Source organism: Nomia melanderi, chromosome 12, assembly GCF_051020985.1.
Source record: "Nomia melanderi isolate GNS246 chromosome 12, iyNomMela1, whole genome shotgun sequence".
Lineage (NCBI taxonomy): Eukaryota > Metazoa > Arthropoda > Insecta > Hymenoptera > Halictidae > Nomia > Nomia melanderi.
In genome coordinates, this window is record NC_135010.1 from 14,726,067 (window position 1) to 14,748,691 (window position 22,625).

At 55.5% G+C, this 22,625-nt stretch overlaps 1 protein-coding gene across 8 annotated transcripts in view; it reads left to right on the top strand.

Moving 5' to 3' along the window:
* The window catches only part of pnt (ETS transcription factor pointed), a 127,175-nt gene extending 105,437 nt beyond the window's left edge, over positions 1 to 21,738 (top strand). For 6 of the 8 annotated variants that reach the window (XM_031980018.2, XM_031980020.2, XM_031980019.2 and 3 more), the window contains 6 exons: positions 1,526 to 1,798; positions 19,301 to 19,504; positions 19,896 to 20,147; positions 20,232 to 20,510; positions 20,587 to 20,884; positions 20,986 to 21,738. In XM_031980018.2, coding sequence (XP_031835878.1) covers positions 1,526 to 1,798; positions 19,301 to 19,504; positions 19,896 to 20,147; positions 20,232 to 20,510; positions 20,587 to 20,884; positions 20,986 to 21,049 — 1,370 coding nt within the window. In that variant the 3' untranslated portion in view covers positions 21,050 to 21,738. The remainder of the gene's footprint in view (positions 1 to 1,525; positions 1,799 to 19,300; positions 19,505 to 19,895; positions 20,148 to 20,231; positions 20,511 to 20,586; positions 20,885 to 20,985) is intronic. The other 2 variants (XM_031980022.2, XM_031980023.2) reach the window with 2 other exon arrangements.
* Positions 21,739 to 22,625: the final 887 nt, after the last annotated feature.

Sequence of the window (22,625 nt, forward strand, 5' to 3'; positions counted from 1 at the left end):
ACGCGTCCGAGCGGAGCGCCTCCGTCGCACGCCTCGTGCCCCGGTTTATTATTTACGAGGCGTTCATCGTTCGTATCGTGTATCATTCGCCGGACAGAGTTTCCCTGGAACTCGTACATGCTCGGCCGGAGAAGACAGGAAGGCCGCGAGCGAGAGGGACGGCCGAGGGAGAGAGACCGGCCGGACAAGGTATGAAACGATCCGGGCAGGAAGCGGAGGTTCATCCATGATTTAACTCCCGTTAAGTAAAAAGCCCGTACTTCCTTATCGATTATTCGTGTCGTCCGATCGGCGGAGGTGCCGCGATTCGATCGATCGGCCCCGATTGGACGCGTAACGCGACCGACGCCGCGGCCAATTCGATATTTATACGGAACCGCCATTCTCGTCGCATCGATCGGCTGTACCCGTGAAACTGTCGCGCACGCGTGCACGGAAACGTTGAGACTCCTGCACGGACTGGATCGAGGGAAACGAGGCGGCGAACGGCAGAGGAATTTTCCCTTTTCCTCTGCTCTCTCCTCCTCTTTCGACGTTTTCCCGACGGAGAACAGAGGACGACAGGGAACAGGCGTCGGAAGCGTTTCACGGCGAAGGGGAGAAACGAATTCTGCGCGTGGAAAGCGGCAGAAAGCCCATTGGCCGGCCGATTGTTTCGGCCAAGCCCGTTTAATCGCGGAACATTGGAGGGCTCCTGATCTCCGGCGAATCGTAATTCAACGCGGCCGAAGCCTAGCGTGCTCGTACGCGACATGGCGTGGGTAATCGCTTTGATTCCGCGAACGAGAACGGATATTAGGAAACTCCGGTGCGCCGTAAAAAAAAAAAAAGTAGAAACTAAAAAGCCGCATCCTCCCGTTGCCGGCACGGCACGATCGAATCACGGTGAAACTACGTAGCGTATCGTCGCGTCCTTTTCGCTCGCGAATTCCGTCGGCATCGACGGATCGCCTCGCAATCCCGTCTTTCCGCTGTCCTCCGCTGTCCCGACGAGTCCGTCCTATCGTTCGCGCCGCGACGAGCCGATAATTAACGTCCAACGTCGGGCGGAGGAAACGAATCGGATTTCGCGATGGATCGGCGCCGGTTTTCGCGTTCGAGGCGCATCTCCGCGCAACAAACGCAGGAGCGGTCGTTGCCGATGAATCACGCGAATGGCAATCGTCTCCTTCGCAATAATGGCGGGAATAATGGAGCACCTAGGCTAGATCGTTGATCGCGATTGCGGCCACGGTGCCGCTGCCATTGTTGCGGCAAAAACGCGGCTTAATGACGCTGGAATTCTATAACCGCGGTGCCTCGCGTCGCGCGGGCGTTAATTATTCCTCCCTGTCGCGCAAACAACCGCGTCACCGGTCGGCGACGAGCCCGACATCTTCCTCGACGTTCCCTTCGACACTCTCGAACCTCGATGTTCGCTCTCGAGCGTCTCGAGCATTGGTCAGGGCTCTTTCTTTCTTCCTCGCCTCGCCGTCGATTCGATCGGAAGCAAAGCGACTGAGGCTCTGTTCCATTTTCCATTCAGATGTCGACGCGGCGAAGGCCTCTCTGGAGAACCTGCCGGGCAGCGCGCACGAAAGCGTGTGCGTGCCAGATTTAGGCGATTTCCTGGGGTACCAGGGCGCGGCCCATCAGGTGGCGGCTACGCCGAAGCACAAGGGCCCAGCTACGCCCGCGAGTTCCGCCGCCCCGAGCGCCTCGGGCCCGAGAACCGGGACTCAACCGCAACCACCGTCGTCCACGTTGCAACCGTCCTCCACCGCAGTTTCTCTACCCTCGAGACAGTATCATAACGATGGTAAGTGTCTCTTTTCACTATCCCGCCGTCCGCGTTCGGTTCCCATCCCCCCGTCCCGCCTCGCAATTCACGATGGGAACGTTCCTCTTCCCGACGAGATTCAAAGAGAAACGTCGGCTCGAAGGATATCGATCCTGCCAAGCGAACCGGAGTTTGTCCGACGCAGCCCTCGAAGTTGAACGATCTACGCGTCCCCGGGACCCAGGTCCCACACTCGTCTCCTCGCGGGGATATAAATCCGTTGCGGCGCGGCGAGTGTCCGTCGGCCGTTCGCGAAACAGCCCTTGACAATATAGCATCGATTGAACGCCGGATCGAACACCTCCTGTCCGGTGTCGGCTGGGGATAAATGCACACGGCCGACAGGTAGATATCTTCTTCTGCCACACGATCTCGACGTACCGTGCAGCGTTTCCCAACTCGCTCGGACCCGATGCGAGCTATCGGTCCACTCGAAATTCTCTCCTTTCCCGATCGAACACATCTAAACAACCGAAGAGCATTCCATCGGACCGATAGCGTGTATCGGACCTTAAAGACAATCGAAGGCTTCGTTGATCGAAGCGGTCTCCGAGCAGCATAAACGAAAGATCCCGAGGCTTCCTCGAAGAAGGTATCGCAGAGGGAAAATCGATTTTCCAGCGGATTCGGCCGGGACGAGGGAAAGACGGAGGGAACGTCCCGGTTGGGAAACGCTGACCGAGAGTCGGAGGGTCTCGGTTGGAGCCGCGAAACCGCGCGACAAGCCGGTTTATTTATTTCCCCCGATTGCAGCCGCGAACGAAAGCGTTGCGACTCGCGTCGGAGGAGTTTCTCATTGTTACGTCAGGCTCGGTCGATAGGATCTCTCGGCTCGGCGCGTTTGCACGTGTTGCCACAGGTCTCTCATTATCGTCGCTGGCTCGCCTCTCTCGCTTAACCGTTCCGTCGTCATCGGGCAACGACAATCCGCGATTTCACTGTTCCCCGGGCAACGTCTAGAAATCGGGCGTCCTCCAGCCGGCTGGTCGGCGCGGGGGTGGCTGGTTAGCCGGCTGGCTGGCCTGGGCCTCCGGTTGCGATATGCGTGCCCGGCGTGATTCACCTTGTTCACCTTATTCCGCGGCGTTTTCATCGCTGAACTCTCGTGACGCAACTCATTCAGCCGAAGGACTCTCCGGCCGGCGTTCCAGCGGCGAACAATGGAAACCGCGGGCCACGCTGGGAGTGGATCATCCCATTCATCCGGCGGAGCAATTTGTTGTCCTGGATTTTTCCTCGCTTCCCGATACTTATCGCCGCGGCGTTAACGCCGCCCTGTGGGAGAACGCGCGGATACGGCTAGGTCGCGCGATCTCTTTGGAAACCTCCGTCGCGATCCCGTTCCTCCGAATCCCGAATCGAGTCTCTCCCACGCTGGGCTCGCGGTCCGACACGTTCGGGTCCCCCAAAAACGGGACCGTCCGGATAGAACGGAACGAAACAGCGGAGAACATTACGAGGCGGGCGTCCGTAGCGTAAGGTAACAATTACCTAGCAGAAGCCTTACGTCATTGCAGCAGTGACCGTGGGTGAACGAGGGAAAGTCGGGCCCTCTGCACGCTTCGCCGCGGACAATGGAGACGACGCCGGGCTCCGGTGCTTCCCGCGGCATCCTCGCGTTCGGCCCGAGAAAAAACACGCTCGGTCCCGATCCTCGTCGCGATCGAGATATACCCGGCCGACCAATCGTCTCGATCGTTTCGGTGGACGTCCACGCCTCCGCGAGAATTCTCCGAAAGCGTCTGAATATTCCACTCCGAGATTTGTCGTTTCCTCGGGAGAAGCCGGATTCCTTTCGGGATTAATCCTCGGCGAATGAAAGCCGCTCGTCGGATTATACCGTTTTACGGTTAGGATCTCCGCTGGCTCGTACCAATTTCTTCTCGCACAATGGATTGTAAAATTCGGTATGTTCCATTAGCGTAATTTCACTTTCCTCCGGTACCAGGGGCCCGTTGCGTAACGCGGCGTCGCGGTCTAACCGAGCGGACAGAAGATATTCGGCGCGTGTTCCTTTCGTCTCGTCTCGAGCGTCCGTATCTCCGAGTCTCGAATTCCCGCGCGGAACGATCGGCGTCGGCCGGGGCGACTTTTGCATAAGACTCGGCGAACTGTATCAGGACTCGCGCGCGCGCGCGTGCGCGCAGAACGTGTCGTTGCAAGACGACCGACCAACACAGGCGACCGTATAATGGACTCATTATTTCTGCTTGCCGGAGCACTGTTACGTTATGTATCGCGGCTCTTCGAGGTCTCTGGTTCGACTCTCGCTTATCCTCGCTTTCGACCTCCTCCTCTCGGAACCGATGCGTTACGTTGCTCCCGTGCCGCACACGCTCGGCTCGGGCTCGCGTGCGCTCTCCAACTTTTCCGACCCGCGGAGTCTCCGGTGAACACCACCGCCGACCCGATTCTCACCGGAATATTTTCACAACCGCGAAACTTGGTTACGGAACTGGGGATGGAGAGATTAATCGCGGACGCTACTCACGGTTGCGTCGACCCGTTCGTTCCGATTTCCATCGCGTTTCGACCGCTTGATAACGAGCACGAGTTAACGCCGCCGCGACCACGGTCGAACACGAAATACTCTCCTCGCTGACCGTGGCTTTCCCGCTGTATTTCGAGTAATATGTTATTCATCCAATTTTTACGAGAAACTGTGAATGAACCGATGCTTTTCTCGATACACGCGAAACATACGCTAATATCATCGTAACTCATTAACCTTCTAGTTATATGTTTAACGTATCACTCGACTGTCTTCGTCATTTCTCTCATTTCACGTTTCTGAACATTCCCTAACAGTTCAAATCCCACCGTAGCTAAAAAGTTAGGAATCGCACAGCGTTGTCCCATCGAAACCGGAAACGAAGAACGTCAGTTCCGTGGATCGCGTAAGATTAAGATCCAAGAGATTCCCGAAAGAGCGCTCTCGACGGAGGCTGTCCCGATTCCCGATTTCCGTGGCCGCGTGGAAGCCACATCCTCGACTTCCGTGAGCCGGCCTTTCGAAACCGGACGTCGGCTGAATGCCGAACAACCGGTCGACGGCGGTAACCGAATATTCGCGGTGGTTCGGGGCCGGAGCGCGGCTCTCGAGGATGCTCGATCGGCGAGGTTCGCTCGCCGGTTCGTGTCACGTATGTCGCGGCGCGCGTGCACGCCGCGACGCGACGACGGCCACACGAGCCGGGCGGCTCGCTTGCATAAATTAGAGGGAGGCAGAGGAGAGCGAGCGAGCCCGTTCGAATCCATTCGAATCCAGCGTGCGCAAAAGCGAGCCGGGTTCCCTACGGTTTACCGACTCGCCGGGCCAAAAAAGGACCGGCCGTCGTGTGACGCCATTCGCGCTACCTTTATGGAAAAGGTTAGTCAATCGTGCCGACAATGAGCACAATGATCATTTGTTAAGCAACCGCCCGCCGCGTGATAACTAACCGTCGCTGGCCACGCGGCATTTTGATTGCCGCGAGCGAGCGAGCGAGCGTTCGCTTTTCGGCCGTCCGCGGCCGAGTCCTTCTACGCCTTCCTTTTTCGTGTCGCGAGCGGACCTTCGCGTGGAAAAACCGATCGCTTCGGATCTGCGGCCTATCGAATGTCTCTCGAACGATTCCGAAGGAGCGTCGACACAACTGGAACCATTCGTCGGGCTTTCAATCGAGCTGTCAAGGAAAACAGGCGAGAGACCACTAAAGAATCTACCCTCTTTGAAAAGGGTGAAAGACTTTCGTTGTCTTCCGAACAACTCACCGAGCCCCGTGCTCGATATCCTGTATCGCTAACCGTACGATCGCCTTGCGAAACCCGTATGAACCGAGTGTTCCACACAGCGGAACAGCGAATCGACTTCTAAAAGTGCCAGCGTACATTCCACGCGTGTATCGTCCGCTTGGAGAACCCCCGCGACCCTCGTCGAGGAGAAAGCGGGGCAAGGATCGTCTATCGGCGCGCAACAGGCCGAACATATGGGGTCAGGAGTGGCGCGTACAATTGTGCAAGCTCGCGGAACAAACGCCGGTGAAGAGGGATGAAAGATCCTCGAATGCGAGCAGCGTACGGGGTCGTACGGGGGATGAAACCGGCGAAGGGCCGCGAAGGGAAAAGGCGTACGCTCGACGGGCGGCGGAGAGAGAGAGGGAGGGGATGATGGTTGGCGCAGGTTGTATTCATTCACTCGTTCATTCATAGTTCGTACACCGCCTCGGGGCCTACAAAGCCTCTCGCTCATTCAGAACTCACGACACGACCGCGATGTATGTGTGTTTTTTTTTTTCGTCCCTTCTTCCTGTCCGTGTACGTCGGCCCTCGGCACCGTCGTCGTCGTCGTCGTCATCGTCTCCGTCGCCGGGTCCTCCATGATTTTTCGTCCCGTTGCCGGTGATTGGTGTTCCCCGGCCGAGCGGGGAGAGAAAGAGAGAAGCCGAACGAGACAAGGGGAAGATAGGCGGCGGCGAGAGGGACAGGGGGAAAGGTGAGCGAGAGGGACGGAGCGTGGAAGCTCACGTTACAACCGGAAGCCGAGGCAGCGCGCACAGAAAAGGAGGGGAGGAGTCCTACCCCAATATTCCGTGGAGCAAGATAGTTTTATAATGTCCTCGAGTGCTCCTCCCTTAATGCACCCGTAAATGCACCCTCCTTAGACTGGCTGCGAGAGCGTATTGTTGCTCACTTCGCCGGTGCTGCGGGGCCGGCCGCGCGCCTTCGCCGCGAGGAACAGATGCAGGCGAACGGGGACCTCGTGCGACCGCTTTCGCCGCGAGGAATACGTTACGACGCGCTCGCGATTGTTCCGATACGCTTGCGAATCTCTGACCGCTGCACGCTTCTTCGGAAACTCGTTTGATCGTTCCTCGCTCTCGACTTCTGGCCAGTGTCTGGCTTTCAAGGTTCCTCGATCGGACTCGTCCGCTTCTCTTGGATTCGACGCTTATCGTCGAACGCTTTTAGCGCTCGTTATCTCGAATCTAACGAGGTATCGATGGTACTCCGATCGTCGATCCGCGATGCAGTACCGAAGAGAGGTAGGCTCGTTCTAGAAAACAGAGTAGGAGGAGCCAAGTTTCCTTTATCCGCTGGCCGATCGACGATCGATTCGCGTCTCCGAAGGCGAGAGGACAATAGGGCAAAGCGAGGCGACGCAGAAACGGGCGCTAAGGGCGCGGAATGAAAAGTGGGTGGTGCAGGTAAGGGCGAAGGGAAGGCTGGTAGCTGCGACACAGAGCGCAGACCGCACGGGAGAACGGTAAAAGCGTGCGCGAAGAAACGAAGGCAGCGAGCCGGGCAGCCAGAAGGCGCATCGAACTCGTGTCCTTATTGTGCGTTGCGAGTAAGTCCCATTACTATTGCCGGCGGACTATACGAAGCGAGCGAGAGAGGCACGAGGCGTAGGGGAGTGAGCGCTTCCGGTCCCCTCTGCATCACGTGCGAGCCCGCCGAACAGAGAAACCCCCGTTGCCTCGCCTCTCTTAGCATCCGGTCTCTCCGCGCCTCCCCAGCCGGCCCCCTCTCAAAAATAGGCTAGGCCCTTCGAGTTGCGACCGAGTATTATAAGCGCACTCGCTCTCTCGCTCACGACTCGCTCGCGCCTCGTTACTTTGCTTCTAGCTTCTTCTTCTTCTTCTTCTTCGTCTTCTCCTCCTCCTTCTTTTTCTTTCGTTTCTTCTTGTTCTTCTCCCTTTAGCCCGCGTCCAGTTAAAACTGATTTTCGCCGCGAGGATCGCACACGACGGAACGCTCGTCGCTGTTTCCATCGTGCTCAAAGCGAGGCCTAACCGATCGAGTATATTCCAGTGTTTAGATCGCTCGGACTCTTCGTTGAAACTCAATAATTCGGATTCTTAGATCATAGTTTCATAAACATTAGACTATCAGTTGTCCGAATGAATCGGATAATCGAGGTTCTACCATACTCGAGTGTCCCAGTTTTCTAGATCGATGTTTCGCGAAGATGTAGGAACATATCGTTCCTCGGAAACACCGGAAGCGATCCGAACAGGGTCGAACCACGGCAGCGTCTCCGCCGATACTCGAATCCGCTTTTCCCACGTCGTCTCGGCGCGGCAGCGTTCCCGCGTCGAGGGTAATAACAAGGAAACGTGGGATTAAAATTCAATTAACTGGTCGGTTGTAATTAGAGGCGTAGCCGGGTACGCGTAAGAAAGCGAGAGATCCCTCGTCGAACGCGCTCTCCGACGGGAAAGGATCGAAGAGTCGAGTCGAGGCGATGCGAGGCTTGGCGACGCGAGGCGACGCGACGCGACGCGCGTTCTGTCGTTGTTCCTTGTGTCCTGTTGTCATTAGACGGGACAGCTCGGGAGCAACGAGCGGCGCCGGTAACGTCCCCGTGTTCTTTGCGCGCCGGTTAATTATCTAACGTTGCTCCGCGCACGGTGTAATTATGTTTGCGCGTTCACCTTCGCCGGCAGCGGCTGCCATAATCCCCGGTCGCTCGCTAGCGCGCGAGCGCTTCTCTCTCTCTCCCCGGGTGCATTAAACGGCTCGCGCGCAGGTGCGCCCGCTTTTCCAGCGAAACGGTCACCGCGTCGAACATTGTTCCGACGAACGCGAGCCCAGCAATGGACACCGGTGGCTATTTTTGCTCGACGATGATGCAACGCTTTCTATCTTGGTAATACGCCTAGTCCCTCTTCTCCTCCCCCTCTCCCTCCCTCTGTCTCTCTCGCGTACACGCTCTCGTTAACGATGCGTTAACCCTCTCGAGTCCTGTCCCGACGTTGACCGCGTTTGATCGCTCGAATTCGCTCCGACGAGCGTCTGTCCGCGGCTGAACCTGGACAGCCGAGCGAAAACGGAGCTAAAAAGAGTCTAGAGGCTATCTACTTTCGTTTTTCGTTTCATCGACGCGTAACCGGAGCGCGTTGAGCTAGATTCGCTGGCTACCGTCGAGAGCTTTCCTCGTAGACGCCTAGGAGTCTTCGGCCGATCGACATCGCGCGTTACCCGCGAGTTGGTACTCGCGAGGAATGCGGGTCTAATTAGTTCGAGATACTAGAAGCTGCTTCTTCCCGCATCTTCAGCCGCAACGCGTTAGTTCTCGATGCAATCGCATGGCAATTAATCAATACCATAATTCCATACGAGCGAAACGCACGATAGAACACCTCCCTTTTCCCCGTGCCCTCCGATTACCGATTCCGCGACACGGTGCATCCCTGATCGTTGGCATCCCCTATTCCTCGACAGCACCGATCATCGACGATCCTTGCCCGTAGCGAAAGAAGCCTCGCTCCTTTCTCCGCGAAACGTCCAGCCGCTGGATCCTAGATCTCGCGGAAAGGGACCGGGCGTTCTTCGTCAGTAGGAAAACGCGTATCGGCTCGGTGGCAGCAGGTGGTTGAAGGTTCGAGGGGGCGTTCGTGAACCCCTCTCGGTCTCCGGGCTCCCCTCCGTCGGCTCGCCCCTCCACGGGCTCGGCTCGATCCCCACCAGACGAGGATCGCCCCCACCCGGCGACCGTCTCCCTACCAGTGATCCTCGTTGGGTCCCGGAGCGGGCAGCGGCGCGACGGCGAACGGGAACGGAGTCCGCAGCTGGTTGAATCGAAGCCGCGAAGGGGCGAGGAAGGGGAAAGGTTGACGCGAGCGCGTGGTGGGAAGCCCGGCGGAGGGGGGCCGGGACGGAAGAGGGATCGGAGCGGAGGACCGGAGAGCGGAAACGGCGCGGCGCTTCGTCACAGTGACACGCGCGCTCACGTCAAGTGGAGAGTGCGTACGAGTGCGAGAGGAAGCTCTCTTCTACGCGCGCACGGTTGCATTATTATTCGCGGGCCTCTCTCGCGATCGTTCGCGCGCCGAGGTACGACAGGAGACGACGGTGGACGACGAGCGTGTTCCTCTCCTGTTCCACGCCGGTTCTCGCCGGTTCTCGCCGATCGGCAGCCGCCGCCTTCGCGCCCGTACCATCGCGTCTCGATCGAGGTGCGTCGCATATCGCGCGGATTCAGTGCTGCTCGCGGGAAACGGCGCAGGAACGTCGATCGCCGTCGATTGTTGTTGTGCCAGTTGACGCGAGGACCGAGGCCGCGTCCACCCTCTCCGGGGCACACCTGTTGCGCGACGAGCTCGTCCATCGCCGTGCCCGATCGCGATAAAGCCGCCTGGCTCGCCGTGCTCGACGTGGACCGGAGTCGAGTGGTTTATCGCGGGGTTTCCGCGGCATTCGGGGAGTCACCGCGGTATTCTGTGATTGCTGTGCTCGCCAGTGGATATTCTACCGCCAGTGGATCGAGACTGTACCGGGAGGTTGCCTCTCCGAGCCGCGCTCGCCTTGGAACGACCCGCGTTCGCCGGTACCGATGTTCTCCGTTCCGATCGAGGAAGTGTGCTTCGTGGGGATCGTGCGTTGAATCCGACCGCGAAGTGCGCTGGATCGGTAACTCGGTGGGGTCAGCTATGAGAATCGTGGACGGGTCGAGGACACCGACGCGTCCCTGCACCGAAAAGTCGTCGTCGACGTTCGCCGCTCGCTACGTTCGTTGATCGGAAGAGGATCCGACACAGGGCGACCGGGATTTCCTTGTGTCCGGGGGACAGAGGAAGCGCGCGCGTGCACGGATGCGCTCGTGCATCGGCGCGAGTAGGTGCGCGAGGAACGGTGAGCACCGGCCAGAAGCGGGAGAGCCAGGGGGACGTCACGGCGGGCGTCGCGGGCGTCGAGACGTCGTCGCGGCCTTCGGGGCAGGCGCCGGCCATAATCGTCGGCACGTACGGGAACGATATCGGTCAGGCGACGAGTAGCGGCCCCGCTGCGTCTTCGGAGATGGTGCTCCAGATGCTGGACACGCTGAGGACAGGCCACGAACCGTTCTACGCGGATTACCCCTCGTACCAGGAGGCGGAGCCTCTCACCCATCCGCACCACCAGCATCCGCATCAGCACGCGATCGCGAGGAACACCGGCATGCCGCCGGTCTCCTTGGACGCGACCACCCACACGCCAGGTACACCCAATCGCGACTTCTCCTACCCGTCTCCCCCTCGTTGCCCGGCTGCCATTTGCCGACCTGGACGAGCGTTGCCGGTCGTCGATGTCGTTCGCTCTCGAGTCGACGGGCAGGCTCGGGGATAGATCGCGGAACGCCGATCGTCTCGAACCGCTGTCTTTCCTTTCTTTCGAATCACCGTTGCCATCGGCGTTCGCTAGACAGGCTGTCTTCCGAATACTATTCCGTACGAGTGCCAATGGCACGGAACGACTCGCGGTGCGTCTCGTTCGTAGCTTTAATCGGTTGCGTGTAACGAATGGCAGATTAGCATCGAACACGAGGAAACTCGGAAACCGATCAACCTGACCCGCATTAGAGGCCTGGTCGACCGGTAGACAAGCGATGCCTGGATAACGCACCTCTAACGTTCCTCCGGTTCGAACGTTCGCCGCAAGTAGATACGGAAAGCCACGAACGACCGCGTGAATCTCCGTCGAACGACAGACGCGATTTCCTCGCTTTTCGAATCGCTTTCCTCCCGGTCATCCGGGCACTGTTCGCGGACGACGCGAATTCGCGTTGACGAAAGAAGACGCGCCGAATTGTTGGCGCACGCTGCGCCGTCGAAATCACCTCGCGCGGTGGTTCGATCCTCTTGAGCCGGCGGGGATCAAAGTTTTCTCGGCGGCGGAGGCAGCCGCGTCTGCTCGTTGCCGCGTCTGGCGCGCGTGCCATTACGCTGCGCGCCTAATTGGCCGTTCGACCAAGGTCAATCGTCTACGATTGCATTAAAGTGCATCACCGGTGTGCACGCAGCGGCGTAACGTTTTCGCGGCGGAACGGGGGCCGAGGGAAGACGGCCGGCGACGCCGTCTTCGTCGTCCCTCCTCCCTCTTTCCACGGCGATTATCGTAACACCGTTTCCGCCGGGTTGGAAAGTTCGCGGGGAGCACGCAACACGGTCCCGCGCAACGAAATCGAGTCGGTTCCACACGGTTTGCTCCTCTTCGCAATTTCGCCTCCCTTCCTCGCCCGGGAGAGCCGGAGAGCCAGCCGGCTCCGCTCGATAATAACGCCTCCTCCCCCGCCTCCCGTGCAACCGTCGCCATCGCCATCGCCATCGCCATCGGCATCGCCATCGCCATCGCCATCGCCACGCATAATGATCCGTAACCGCGCGTCGTTGTGTTTCACGCGGGGACCTCTTCTTTTGTTCGCGATGCGCGTCGCAAGGTGTGGCTTCGGCTGCGCTTCGGCCGAATCGCGGATAAAATGGTACCGAGCGAGGTCGTGAACCGTGTCCAGCTTTCCCGAAACTCCCCGCTCGTCGTCCACGCCGCGGTCGAAGCTGATAACGCGTTTCCGCCAGACGCAGCCGAATTTTTCATTCGTCTCTTCTCACTCCTCTCGCATCTGTACGTTCCGCTGCGTAACGAAGCGAACGGTTTGAAAGGTGACACGTGACTAAGGGAAACTGGAGTTTTCCCCGATCACTTATGCGGAGAGATCTGCCCGCTCGGTTGGCAAAGTGTCACGGTACTCGCGAGCCGCGCTCTCGAGAGCAATTGGCGGCAGTTTTACTCTCGAACGGATACGCAGCCCCGGATCGTCGCGGGCCGGCCGTTGTCAATGATTCCCGGACGAAAGCTTCGACGATCGCGGCCGCGAGAATCCGACGACAGGCGAGCTGGAAATTGTCGTTAGATTGGCGCAATTTCTTTGTACTTGACTGCTCGCGCGGACTCGCGTGTAAACCGCGCGACGGTCTATTGTCGGCTGTGTTGATACGCGCAGTCCTTTTACTCGGGCGCGTCTTTTGTGCCCGCGAGCGGCGAGGACTCGTCGCGCGGAACGGAGCTCGCGTTTAGCCGGCCGCGCGGGGAACGTTTCGTAAATCACTCGAAATTGGGACTGCCCCTCGCGGGGCACCATTGTTCGCCGTGCGCGCCACGGAGCCCGAGAAATCTCGAACGGAAGCACGGGAAAAACGATAAGTACGCGTTACGAATAATCGCGCGAGGATGACCACATTGTGGCCGCTCCGGCCAGATTACGGGAGCCAGATATATATATATTTCTGCCTGCAAATTAGCGCGTTACAATCAAACGTTCCTCGCTCGTTAATAATACCTGCGGGACAACGTTATTAATTGCGACGCGTATGTCATCGAATAGCGATCCCGCTCTATATTTGTTTGCAAACAAGGCCGCCGCGAACACTCGTCCGTCCGACCCTCCGCGGAAAGTAGACACTCGAATCGCTGAAATATTCATCGTTACAATTAACCGAACCATCCGCTTGCCAGTGTAAACCGCAACGTGCCCGAGTCAGCTTCGTACATCCACCACTTGTCGTTGGAGAATCCGATCGCTTTACTTCGCCGTTTTTTCTGTCGTGGTAATAATAGAATATGTCCTTCGGTATCAGGCTTCTCGGACACTTGGTTTTTCTAGGAATCGAAAAGCGTCGGTCACCGGCGACCATCGCGGCAGTCGATACGTTGAACTCCAGCGAATCGGTAGCCGCGGCGGCTGACGAAAAAGAATTGCACGCGAACGGCCGTGGACGTTCGCTCGAAAGTGTCGCCAGGGATCGTATCGATCCCCGTATCGCGTCGTCATTATCTTTCACGCATTTTTCCGTTCGGCAAATTGCACGAATATCCTACCCGCTAAATAAATAATCAAGCCGCGGTGGATTACGAGGAGGAAGCAACGTCCAAAGGAGACGCGACACGAAAGCGGGGCGTCTGCGTATAAATTTTCCACGCGTTTACGTAGCCGGTGCGCGAGCGCGTTCGTCGCCGTCGCCACCGCCGCCGCCGCCGCCGTTGCACGCGTTTTCGTTGAAAAAAAACACGCACACCGAGACACCGGTGATCCGCACAGGCCGTGGACTGTGGGAGAGTTCGCAGGTCACCGGTCTACCGAACAATGCGCGATTTCGTTGCCGTCGAGGACGACTTTTTTACTGGCTCGTATCGCACAATTGCCGCGTTCCACCGACGTCACTTCGCCGCGACATTGTCTTTCGCTTCTTCTTTTTCCTCTTCGTCCTCTTCGTCCTCTTCCACTCCTTCGTCTAGTTCCGCGAGGGCGCGCTCGCCGATGAAATTCTTTTCCATCAGATAGACCGGCTGATTGTCCATTGTCGTCTGTCTCCGCTACCCCGGAACGATCCCAGTTTAATAGACCTCGGAAATTCGTTAATTCATTATCCACTGCCACGGTCTCCGCGCCCGATGCGCTCGTTCCCGCTGCTTAGGCCGCGATTGTCCTATTGTCGGATTTGGGAAACGCGATCGAGCGAGCAATACCCGTGCGCGCCGATTTCGTTCGCCTTTCGCTGGAAGACGCTTTCTTTCGAACTCCAACGACTCGTTTCGACTGCATCGAATGCTCTCTTCGAACAATCCAAGTGTCTGTCACTGTGCCTACTCACTGATATCCTTAACAAACTCCTCGAACACTTCTAAACCACTCCTGAACGCCCTATTTTAACGCGATCGCGACTTCACGCGACCCTTTGCGCAAAAACTTCTCAAACCTTTGAAAACTGTCCAAAAATTGAATCATGTATCGAAATCTTACCAGGAAGAAATTTCTCCGATTCTCGATACGAAAGCTCGAGGTCCACGTTACGATATTCGACTGCAGAGGTAACGCTCGCGAGATCCAGGATAAACCTCCGAATAGGATCGCCGTAAGAAACGGTCCCGATTCCGATACGGGCCAAGAGCACGAGGAAACGCCGCGAGCCGGGGAAGATCGACCGGACACGGGTTGGAGCGAGAGAAAGCGGGAAAGAGAGAGAGAGAGATAATGGGCTTCCGGCGTTGAAAGCGTGTTCGTGGGGCAGGTTTTAATTTTCAAGAGACCGCCGCCGGTCCGCTCCTGTTACCCTGTGCAGCAGCTGTGCACGCCGACTGGCGTGTTTCGTTCGATTTGGCGCGTGCCTCGTTGCTGCTGCTTCTGCTGCTGCTTCTGCTGCTGCTGCTGCTGCTGCTGCTGGCCGCGTTGCTAGCTCGCTCGCTCGCTGGCTGCCTTCGTTTCTTCCTTCCCTCGTCGCTTTCGCCGTTACTCCTCCGTTTCGGGCCGAGAACCCGGCACCTGTTCCACAGCTGATACGCGGCTGGCTGCTTTTGCCCGCTCGGAACCTTCTTCTCCAGCCTGTGCGCCGCCACCCGCCTCTCCTCCCCCTTTCAACCGCGTTCCAGCGACGTTCCTTTCGAGCCGATCGCGCTTGCCCAGCCAGGAACTTGGTCAACGGATCCAATTGCGACCGCGACCGACGATTAATCCTGGAAACCCGAGGCTCGAGCGATCCTCCGTCGAGCCTCGAGTTCTTTCTCGAACCAGTAAGGTTCACTCCTTGTACGCTGCCTCTCGATGAACAGAGATTCGTGGAACACGCGTTGTAAATCAAACATTCGATTGAACCTGAGCAACAGTGTACCTTCGAACGGATCGGTATCCAACCACGGTGTCATTAAACCTTGCGCTACCGGCCGCAGAAAATCCGTAATTGTAGCAGCTGATATCTCATTGCTGACGTCTGTGTTTGCTCCGAAACTGTGTTTACGAGTGAAAGCGGCGCACGGGTAGATACGTTGATCATAGAAAACCGAGAATGAAACGCCAAAGGGAGCCAAGGATCGATCGGTTCGCTAAGTGGCGTATCGAAATCATACACGAGCGAACCGGCGAGAGTCTGAATGGAACGAGGAATGTTCGCCTGCCGAGGGTTAATCACCCGTAATTATAGCCGTGTAAACGGTCCGAAAAGCGGGCTGAGACGGAGCGAACGCGCGACGAGTGGCCGGAGAGGGCGGCCGGCGTTTAAAGGGCCGAGACTCGCGAAATTCCGTGGCTGAGAAACGGGGCCGGTCGGTTTTGAAAGAGGCCCCGCCGGCCCGCCGTTCAATTGTTCATCCGTGTGAACAAACGCGTGGGCTGAATGCTCAGGAATTTCGGAATAGTTTCGTCCCGCTCCTGTCGGCCTTCGAGCGGAGTCGCGGAGACGGATCGCGCGAGAGGAGGGTGCGCTCCGCCGACCGGCAGGAGCCTTTCTTCTTTAACCGTTTCTTGATAATGTCTTGATTCACATCCGTCTAACGATATCTCCGAAAAACTCGAGACTCCAGTCGAACTAGCCATGTTTCGCAGTGAAAAAACTCGTTCCTCTTTCTGCCCCTTTATTCGCGTAATACTTGCACTATCTCAACTTAACCCTTCGATCACGTGTCTTTGTACACGTTTAAAAACCTTTGAATAAATCGCCTGATATCGCGCACTCAAATTCTCCTGGCAATCCTAAGCGATATTCTTTGTTAGTTTTTACATTAACAAATGAGAACTCTTTATTTCACGATACGACAACAAAACCTATCGCCTTTGCTAGTCTTTACATTAACAAATGAGAACTCTTCATTTCACGATACGACACAAACTAGCAAAAGCTTTGCAATTGCTGATGGTATCAAAAGGGTTACTACTGTTACATCGCGCCATTCATGCCATTCGCACCACTTATACCAGTCTATACAAGAAGAAACTCCAGAAAAGTAGATTTGATTTTCCCCCGCGCAGAAGCAGCGCACGGTTGCGAGTCGTGGACGGTTCACTGCGATCCGTTCTCTCGGTTCCTCTGTGTTCCTCCGTGTGCGCCGTTGTTCGGTGTGTGCGCGAGTCGGTCCGCGCCCGCGCGCCGTGAGGGCCTGCCCGAAGCTGCACTCCCACGCTCACCGTCCATGAAATGGGGTGCGAGGTGCAGCCACACATCGGGCCGCGCAGGTGTAGGTGGTGTACGCGCAAGGGTCCGTCCCTACGGCCCTATTAACCGCGCCGCAAGGACCGAGTATGAGAACCCGTGGAACTCGCCGGATCGTTCTCGCCGTTCCACGTCCGCCGTCGACCACGCTTTCCTTTTCTTCCCTTTCCTTCCCTTTTCTCGTCTGCACGCCGAATTAACCCTTCGCCTACGGCGGAACGTTGCGTCGACGCGCACTTAGACGAGTCTATTGAAACCATCGAAACACCGGGAACTAAATTAAACCAATCCGAGATAGTCACGCTCGTATAATGTATGGCCAACGGAAGGCTGGAATCGTTGAATTAGAATTCATTTGCGTCAGACCTGAGCGAGCTTCGCAAAAACAACTTTTCAAAGCGCCAGCCGAGGGGTTAACGTGTTCAGTGGTCGCCTATCGCTTTGGAATTGCTTGAAATAATTGCGATATAGAACTGTTAAGATACAACGACGTTGAATAGTTCGGGAGTGAAAGTAACAGACAGTAGCGCAACGCGAGAATCGCGATTGATAGTAATTAGTAATCCCTCATTATCCTTGCTACGGCAGTCACTGTGTTATTAATTCGATTCTTCTTATTAGCGATCGATTTCCTATCGAACACGTCTAGTTAATTTCGACTCGTTGGAGGTATTATCTCGGCAGCCCATTATCAGTCCGCTTCGATTGCAATCTCCGATCGAAAGTCGTAGACGAGATCGTGGAAGTACGTCTCGGTGAATTGTTGCCTAATCGACGGAGGACCGATCGTTCTCCATCGACGCGTCGTCGGTCTCCCGTAAATTGCGAGTTCGTTTCGTGAAACATCGCGTCGCGTCACGGGGCTAATGATACCGGCTCGTTACGGGTCGTGTCTCTCGCCGGGCCACCTGTCTTCCTCGCCGTTAAGACGGATAAGTGTGGGAACGTCGGCTGGTCACACATATCGTGTACATTATAATTCCGACTGTTCACGCAACGCAAAGCAACGCAACGCAACGCAACGCGACGCTCGGGCGACGGATTATGGTAATCCGCGGAAGCCATTGCTCCGTGCGCGCTTTCGTTGCTCGGGTAATAATAAAAACACGGATAACCGTTGACAAATGCTTCTCGGGTAATCGCGATAGCCGAGAATTAATGAAAATTAATGAAAATTAATGGACGTCGACGAGGGGTAGCTCTATCCTTCGAAGAGCGAACGTCATCGCGGAACTTTCGCATCTGGAATGCAACGTGTAATTATTCGCCGTTTAATTATTCAGACGAAAACAGATCAGCGCGCAGTTCCCTGTTCCTCTGGCATCTGCTCCGCGAAGGGTCGAGCGTCGCCGCATAAGGGTGCTTAACGCCCGTAATTTCGTATGCGATCCGAAGTGTCGCTCCGCGGCGAACGGAAACCGTGAGCACGGAAAACGGCGGCGAGCGCGCCTCGAAATTTGAATAAGGGCCCGGGCACGTAGATCTCTCGTTCCCTTCTCGACGGTTAACTGTGAAATTTCAGATAAGATTAAGCGATTTCCGTCGACTTCCGTTCGCGTAAGCCCCGAAGGCGGTTTCGTCTGGATCTCCACCGCATCTTATCGGCTTTCGACAAAAATATAAATCTGCCGCGAGTAATCAAAACAGGATATGCATATACGTACGCTTATCTCCTCGCAGTTGATTCGATCGTCACCGCGCGCGCTCCGTTTTAATTTCCCCGTATACGGAACACGGGCCAGTCCCCGACAGCGATTCGGCCGGAGCACAGGTCAACGACGTCTCCCCGACGACGTCCGGCTGTTTTCGTTTTATCGAGGTTCGGATAACGGAGGACAGTCCGCTGGGGGTGAGCCGCGCGATATCTGTCCGAGTTATGCGCACCGATGCTATCGAGGGAACGAAACGCGCGTTCGGTTCGTAATCTAAAGAGCATCGGTGTTCGAACGCGGTTCATTCGTCCTTGAATATTTCACTCGACCGTTCTCGCGCATGTCGATCTTTCGGCTCGATCCTCCGTCCAGATCGATTCCTGTCCCCTTGTCGGAGACGATCCGACAGGGACTCCGTTGTCGTCGCGTCGTCAGGTGTCGGCCGATCGAGGACGAGACGATCGCAGCCTCCGTAATGGAGGCGCGCGACGCCGCGCGACGCGGCGCGACGCGACGCAAACCGACGCGTTTCTCGTGCTCGAGGAAAGGAAGTCGAGGATAGGCGGAGTTCGCTCGAGCCAATCGTCGAGATGCGCGCCGCCCACGTGTCAGCAGTTCCTCCCTGCAGACTCCGTGCCTCCCGTAGCTTCGCGCGATCCTCTGCGGTTCATCCGAACGATTTCCCGTCCGGTTCGGACGCGATTCGGGAGCCATTCGGCCTGCCGTGATCGGTGCTCGGGCACGATTCGGCTCGGCTGAAATTCGAGGACTTTTCTTCGAATCGTCTCTATTAGGGAACGCAAGGTACACGACGGTGTCGTGATTTGCAATAGATAAAACGAAGGAAGCTCGATCGGTAGCCCTGAAGTAGCCGAGACCGCGAACTCGCTCGATTCGGTGAACGGACGGTATCGTTGCGAGATCTTGATCCTTGGTCTCTCGATGCTCGTAATCGCTCGAGACATTGTAACGAAGTGCGAAGCGGCGTGTAATTGCGTGGAAGGAGGAAGGACTCGAGAATAATAAGGGAGAGGGGGAGAGTGTCTCGTCCGGAATCCAGCAGCGGCAGAGCGTTGGAAGGTGCCGCCACAAGTGAAACGGTTTCGTTGCAGGAGGCTACAACCATTTCCGCAGTCCCGTGTGCCAAGACGAGAACCAGGGAGACGAGACCTCGCCGCCGCCGCCGCACAGCCATACCACCCAACCCCCGAACTCCCATTCCAGCACGCCCAACAGTAACAACAACAATAACAACAATAATACCGCGAACAACGCGTACATTCATCTGCGGAACTTAAATCAACTCAAAACGGAGTGTGAGTATAAAACCGAGAGGATGATTCTGAAGCGGCCTGTAATGTTTATTGAGAGAGGAAGGGATTTCGAAAGAATAGGAGAGAGAGGGAGAGAGAGAGAGAGCGTTTCGTCCGGGGGTGGACTCGTCGATAAGGCGTCCCGGTAGACCCGTGCCTTGGACGAGTGTCGGGGATTCACGAAGTGTCACGAAAACAATTAGGATACCAGTATAATTTTCTCTAAGCTTTGTATTTGGAACGAATAAATGAATATGCGCAGACACGAGTTGAGTTCTGTTACAATACACGATGTAGGATATAGTATTCGTGAAAAAAGCCGACTAGCTTCTATCTATCTATGCACGGTTGCGTTAGTGTGCGAGTAATGGACTAGCGATTCTTTTGTGAACAGATGACGGCAACGATCTCGCGGGTACAGGGACCAACGAGAGCGATCTCAGGGTCAGCCAGGCCGCCACGGAGAGCTATATGACACCGGCTCATTACTCCGGGTACGATGAGGCCTCCGAGTACCACAGTCTGCCGCAGGATCATCAACCGCCTCATGCCTACAATCTAGACGGTTCGCCGGAGTTTTACAGTACCAGTGGAATTCAGCTCGAGCCGAAGTATCAACCGTCTCCGTTCAAGAACTATCCTCGTGGTAGGTTCCGTCTCCTTCCGAGAGATCACAGAGAATATACAGGGTATCGTGGAAGATCGAATGCAATCGTTGGCTAAATTTCAGGTCGCTACCACGAGGGGTACAGTGAGAGCGGTTACGGACAGTATGATACGACGCCATTCCAAACGGTTCCAGGAAGCGGAAGCGGCGGTGGAGCTGGCGGCGTCAGCGGCGACCAATGGGCGGTTGGTCCCATTGGAGAACACTTGCCCCATCATCCCGCTTTCCTCGCGGGTCTCGGCCCCAGGGACTCTTCTAACCCCCATCATCCCTCCTCCATCGGCAACAACAACCCTGATCAGAAGCCCCTGCTGCCGAGCGCGATGATCGCCGGTTATACAAGTGAGCATCGATCTTATCGTATCGTATCGCGCTTTGCTAGCGGAACGAGAGGTTTGAACGTCGGATGAATTCGCAGGCAGCGGACCATGCTTCACCGGTTCAGGCCCCATTCAGCTGTGGCAGTTCCTGTTGGAGCTCTTAACAGACAAGTCCTGCCAAGGCTTCATCTCGTGGACCGGCGACGGCTGGGAGTTCAAGCTGACGGACCCGGACGAGGTGGCGCGTCGCTGGGGGATCCGCAAGAACAAGCCTAAAATGAACTACGAGAAGCTGAGCCGCGGTCTCCGCTATTACTACGACAAGAATATTATTCATAAGACCGCTGGGAAGCGGTACGTCTACCGTTTCGTCTGTGACTTACAGAGTCTCCTAGGGTGAGTCTCCCGTTGTATTGTTTTATCGTTGTTTCTGTGCCTATTCGTTCTCCGATCGCGCCTGGGGCTTGCCTTCATTTTCTGCAACGTGTTCATTGCAGATACAGTCCGGAAGAGCTCCACGCAATGGTGGACCTGAAACCAGAAAAGAAGGAAGAAGACTGAGTTTTTGTTACCGGAAGCGTTTAAGGACTGTGTCGTTGATCGGGGAATTGAATTGATTAATTCCTGGATGTCGGACTGGAACAAAAACGAAACTGAACATGTAACGAACAATGTGTAAAACGAACAAACGATGGAGGAACAAAAAAGTAAAACAGTGAATCGCTGACGAATCAATTCTTTGTAATGTTTCGAAGACGTAGAAAATCGCGCGCGCCCGCGCGCCCGCGCACTCGCGCTCGCGAGGGTCTTCTTTTCTACGTTCAGATGTAATAAGAAAAATCGAATCGGTCGTATGTACCAAAGACAGGGTCTGCATACCATTGGTGCCTAAAGATAATGACAACAAAAAATTGTGAGAATTTGTTTCTAAGTGATTAATTTGCCAAGCCAGATTTTAGAAGATATTTATAGGAAATAACTCAACAATTTATACATATTATATATAAATATATATATATATGTATATATATACATACATCTATAGATACATATGTGTATACATGTATGTATATATATTTTTAATGTTACATGATTTCTAAGCACTACGTCAAGCCACACGATACGTCTAAATTATTTATATATGTCCCCCATCATTTTAAACGTGCGTGTTATATCTCGTTGACAGATGACACCATATGTGATTGTTATTACTATAATTTTACTACAATAAAGCCATTAATACCATTTTATCAGACGGCGAGCTTTCAATCCGATATTTTCGATGCTTTTTCCACGTGTATATTACTTGCTAAGTTTTTCTTTATCTTTTTTTTTTCTTTTTTTTTTCTATTCTTCGTCTCTTTAGTATTACGAGAGTACCCTTCTACGAGCTCGCTGACCGCAACAATTGTAAACACACCCGTTTTGTACCGTTCTTGAAACCGCCCCCCCCCCCCCCTCCGCCCCCCCTCTACTATCACTTTCTCGACCTCTGATGCGCGACCGGATCAGTCGGGTTCGAGACTTAGAGTAATTAAGATCGTCTCGGGTGCGAAAAAGGTGTGCTGCTAATTCCGCCGCAAAGCTGTATGTTCTGGCGCGTTTCTTTCATAAACGAAATCGTTTCGTTTCGTTGATCTCTATTATTTCCTAACGATAAACAAAAAGATAAAAGTGAATCAATTCGTTTTCGACGGAAAGGTGACGCGTAACCAATGTTCGAGAGATCACGCGCGCGTGAAAATAGTATTCGCGATGGAAAACACGACGAGACATGCGGCGTCTGCGACGATGAAATCTTCGGTGTGTACCATACAGAATATTTTCCAAATAACTTTCACGATGCGGCCATTCGCACAGGTGCGACGCGTGTTCTCGGATCAAAGACACGAAGTTTTCCATCTCGAGTACCATGTTGACCGCGCGTCTAACAGTTTTATACGCATGCAAAAAAAAAACGAAGCGTCTGCTTTCCAAGGTGAAAAAGTTATTCGTTGAATCTTCCATATGACGAAAGTGTCTCACGAGAGGCATAGCAATAACCGGAGTGGACGTTTTTGAGGGATACTTTTGCGATCTTTTATTGTATATAATATGTACATGCCCGATGCGTGGAACACTGGTCGAAGCGTGTGTA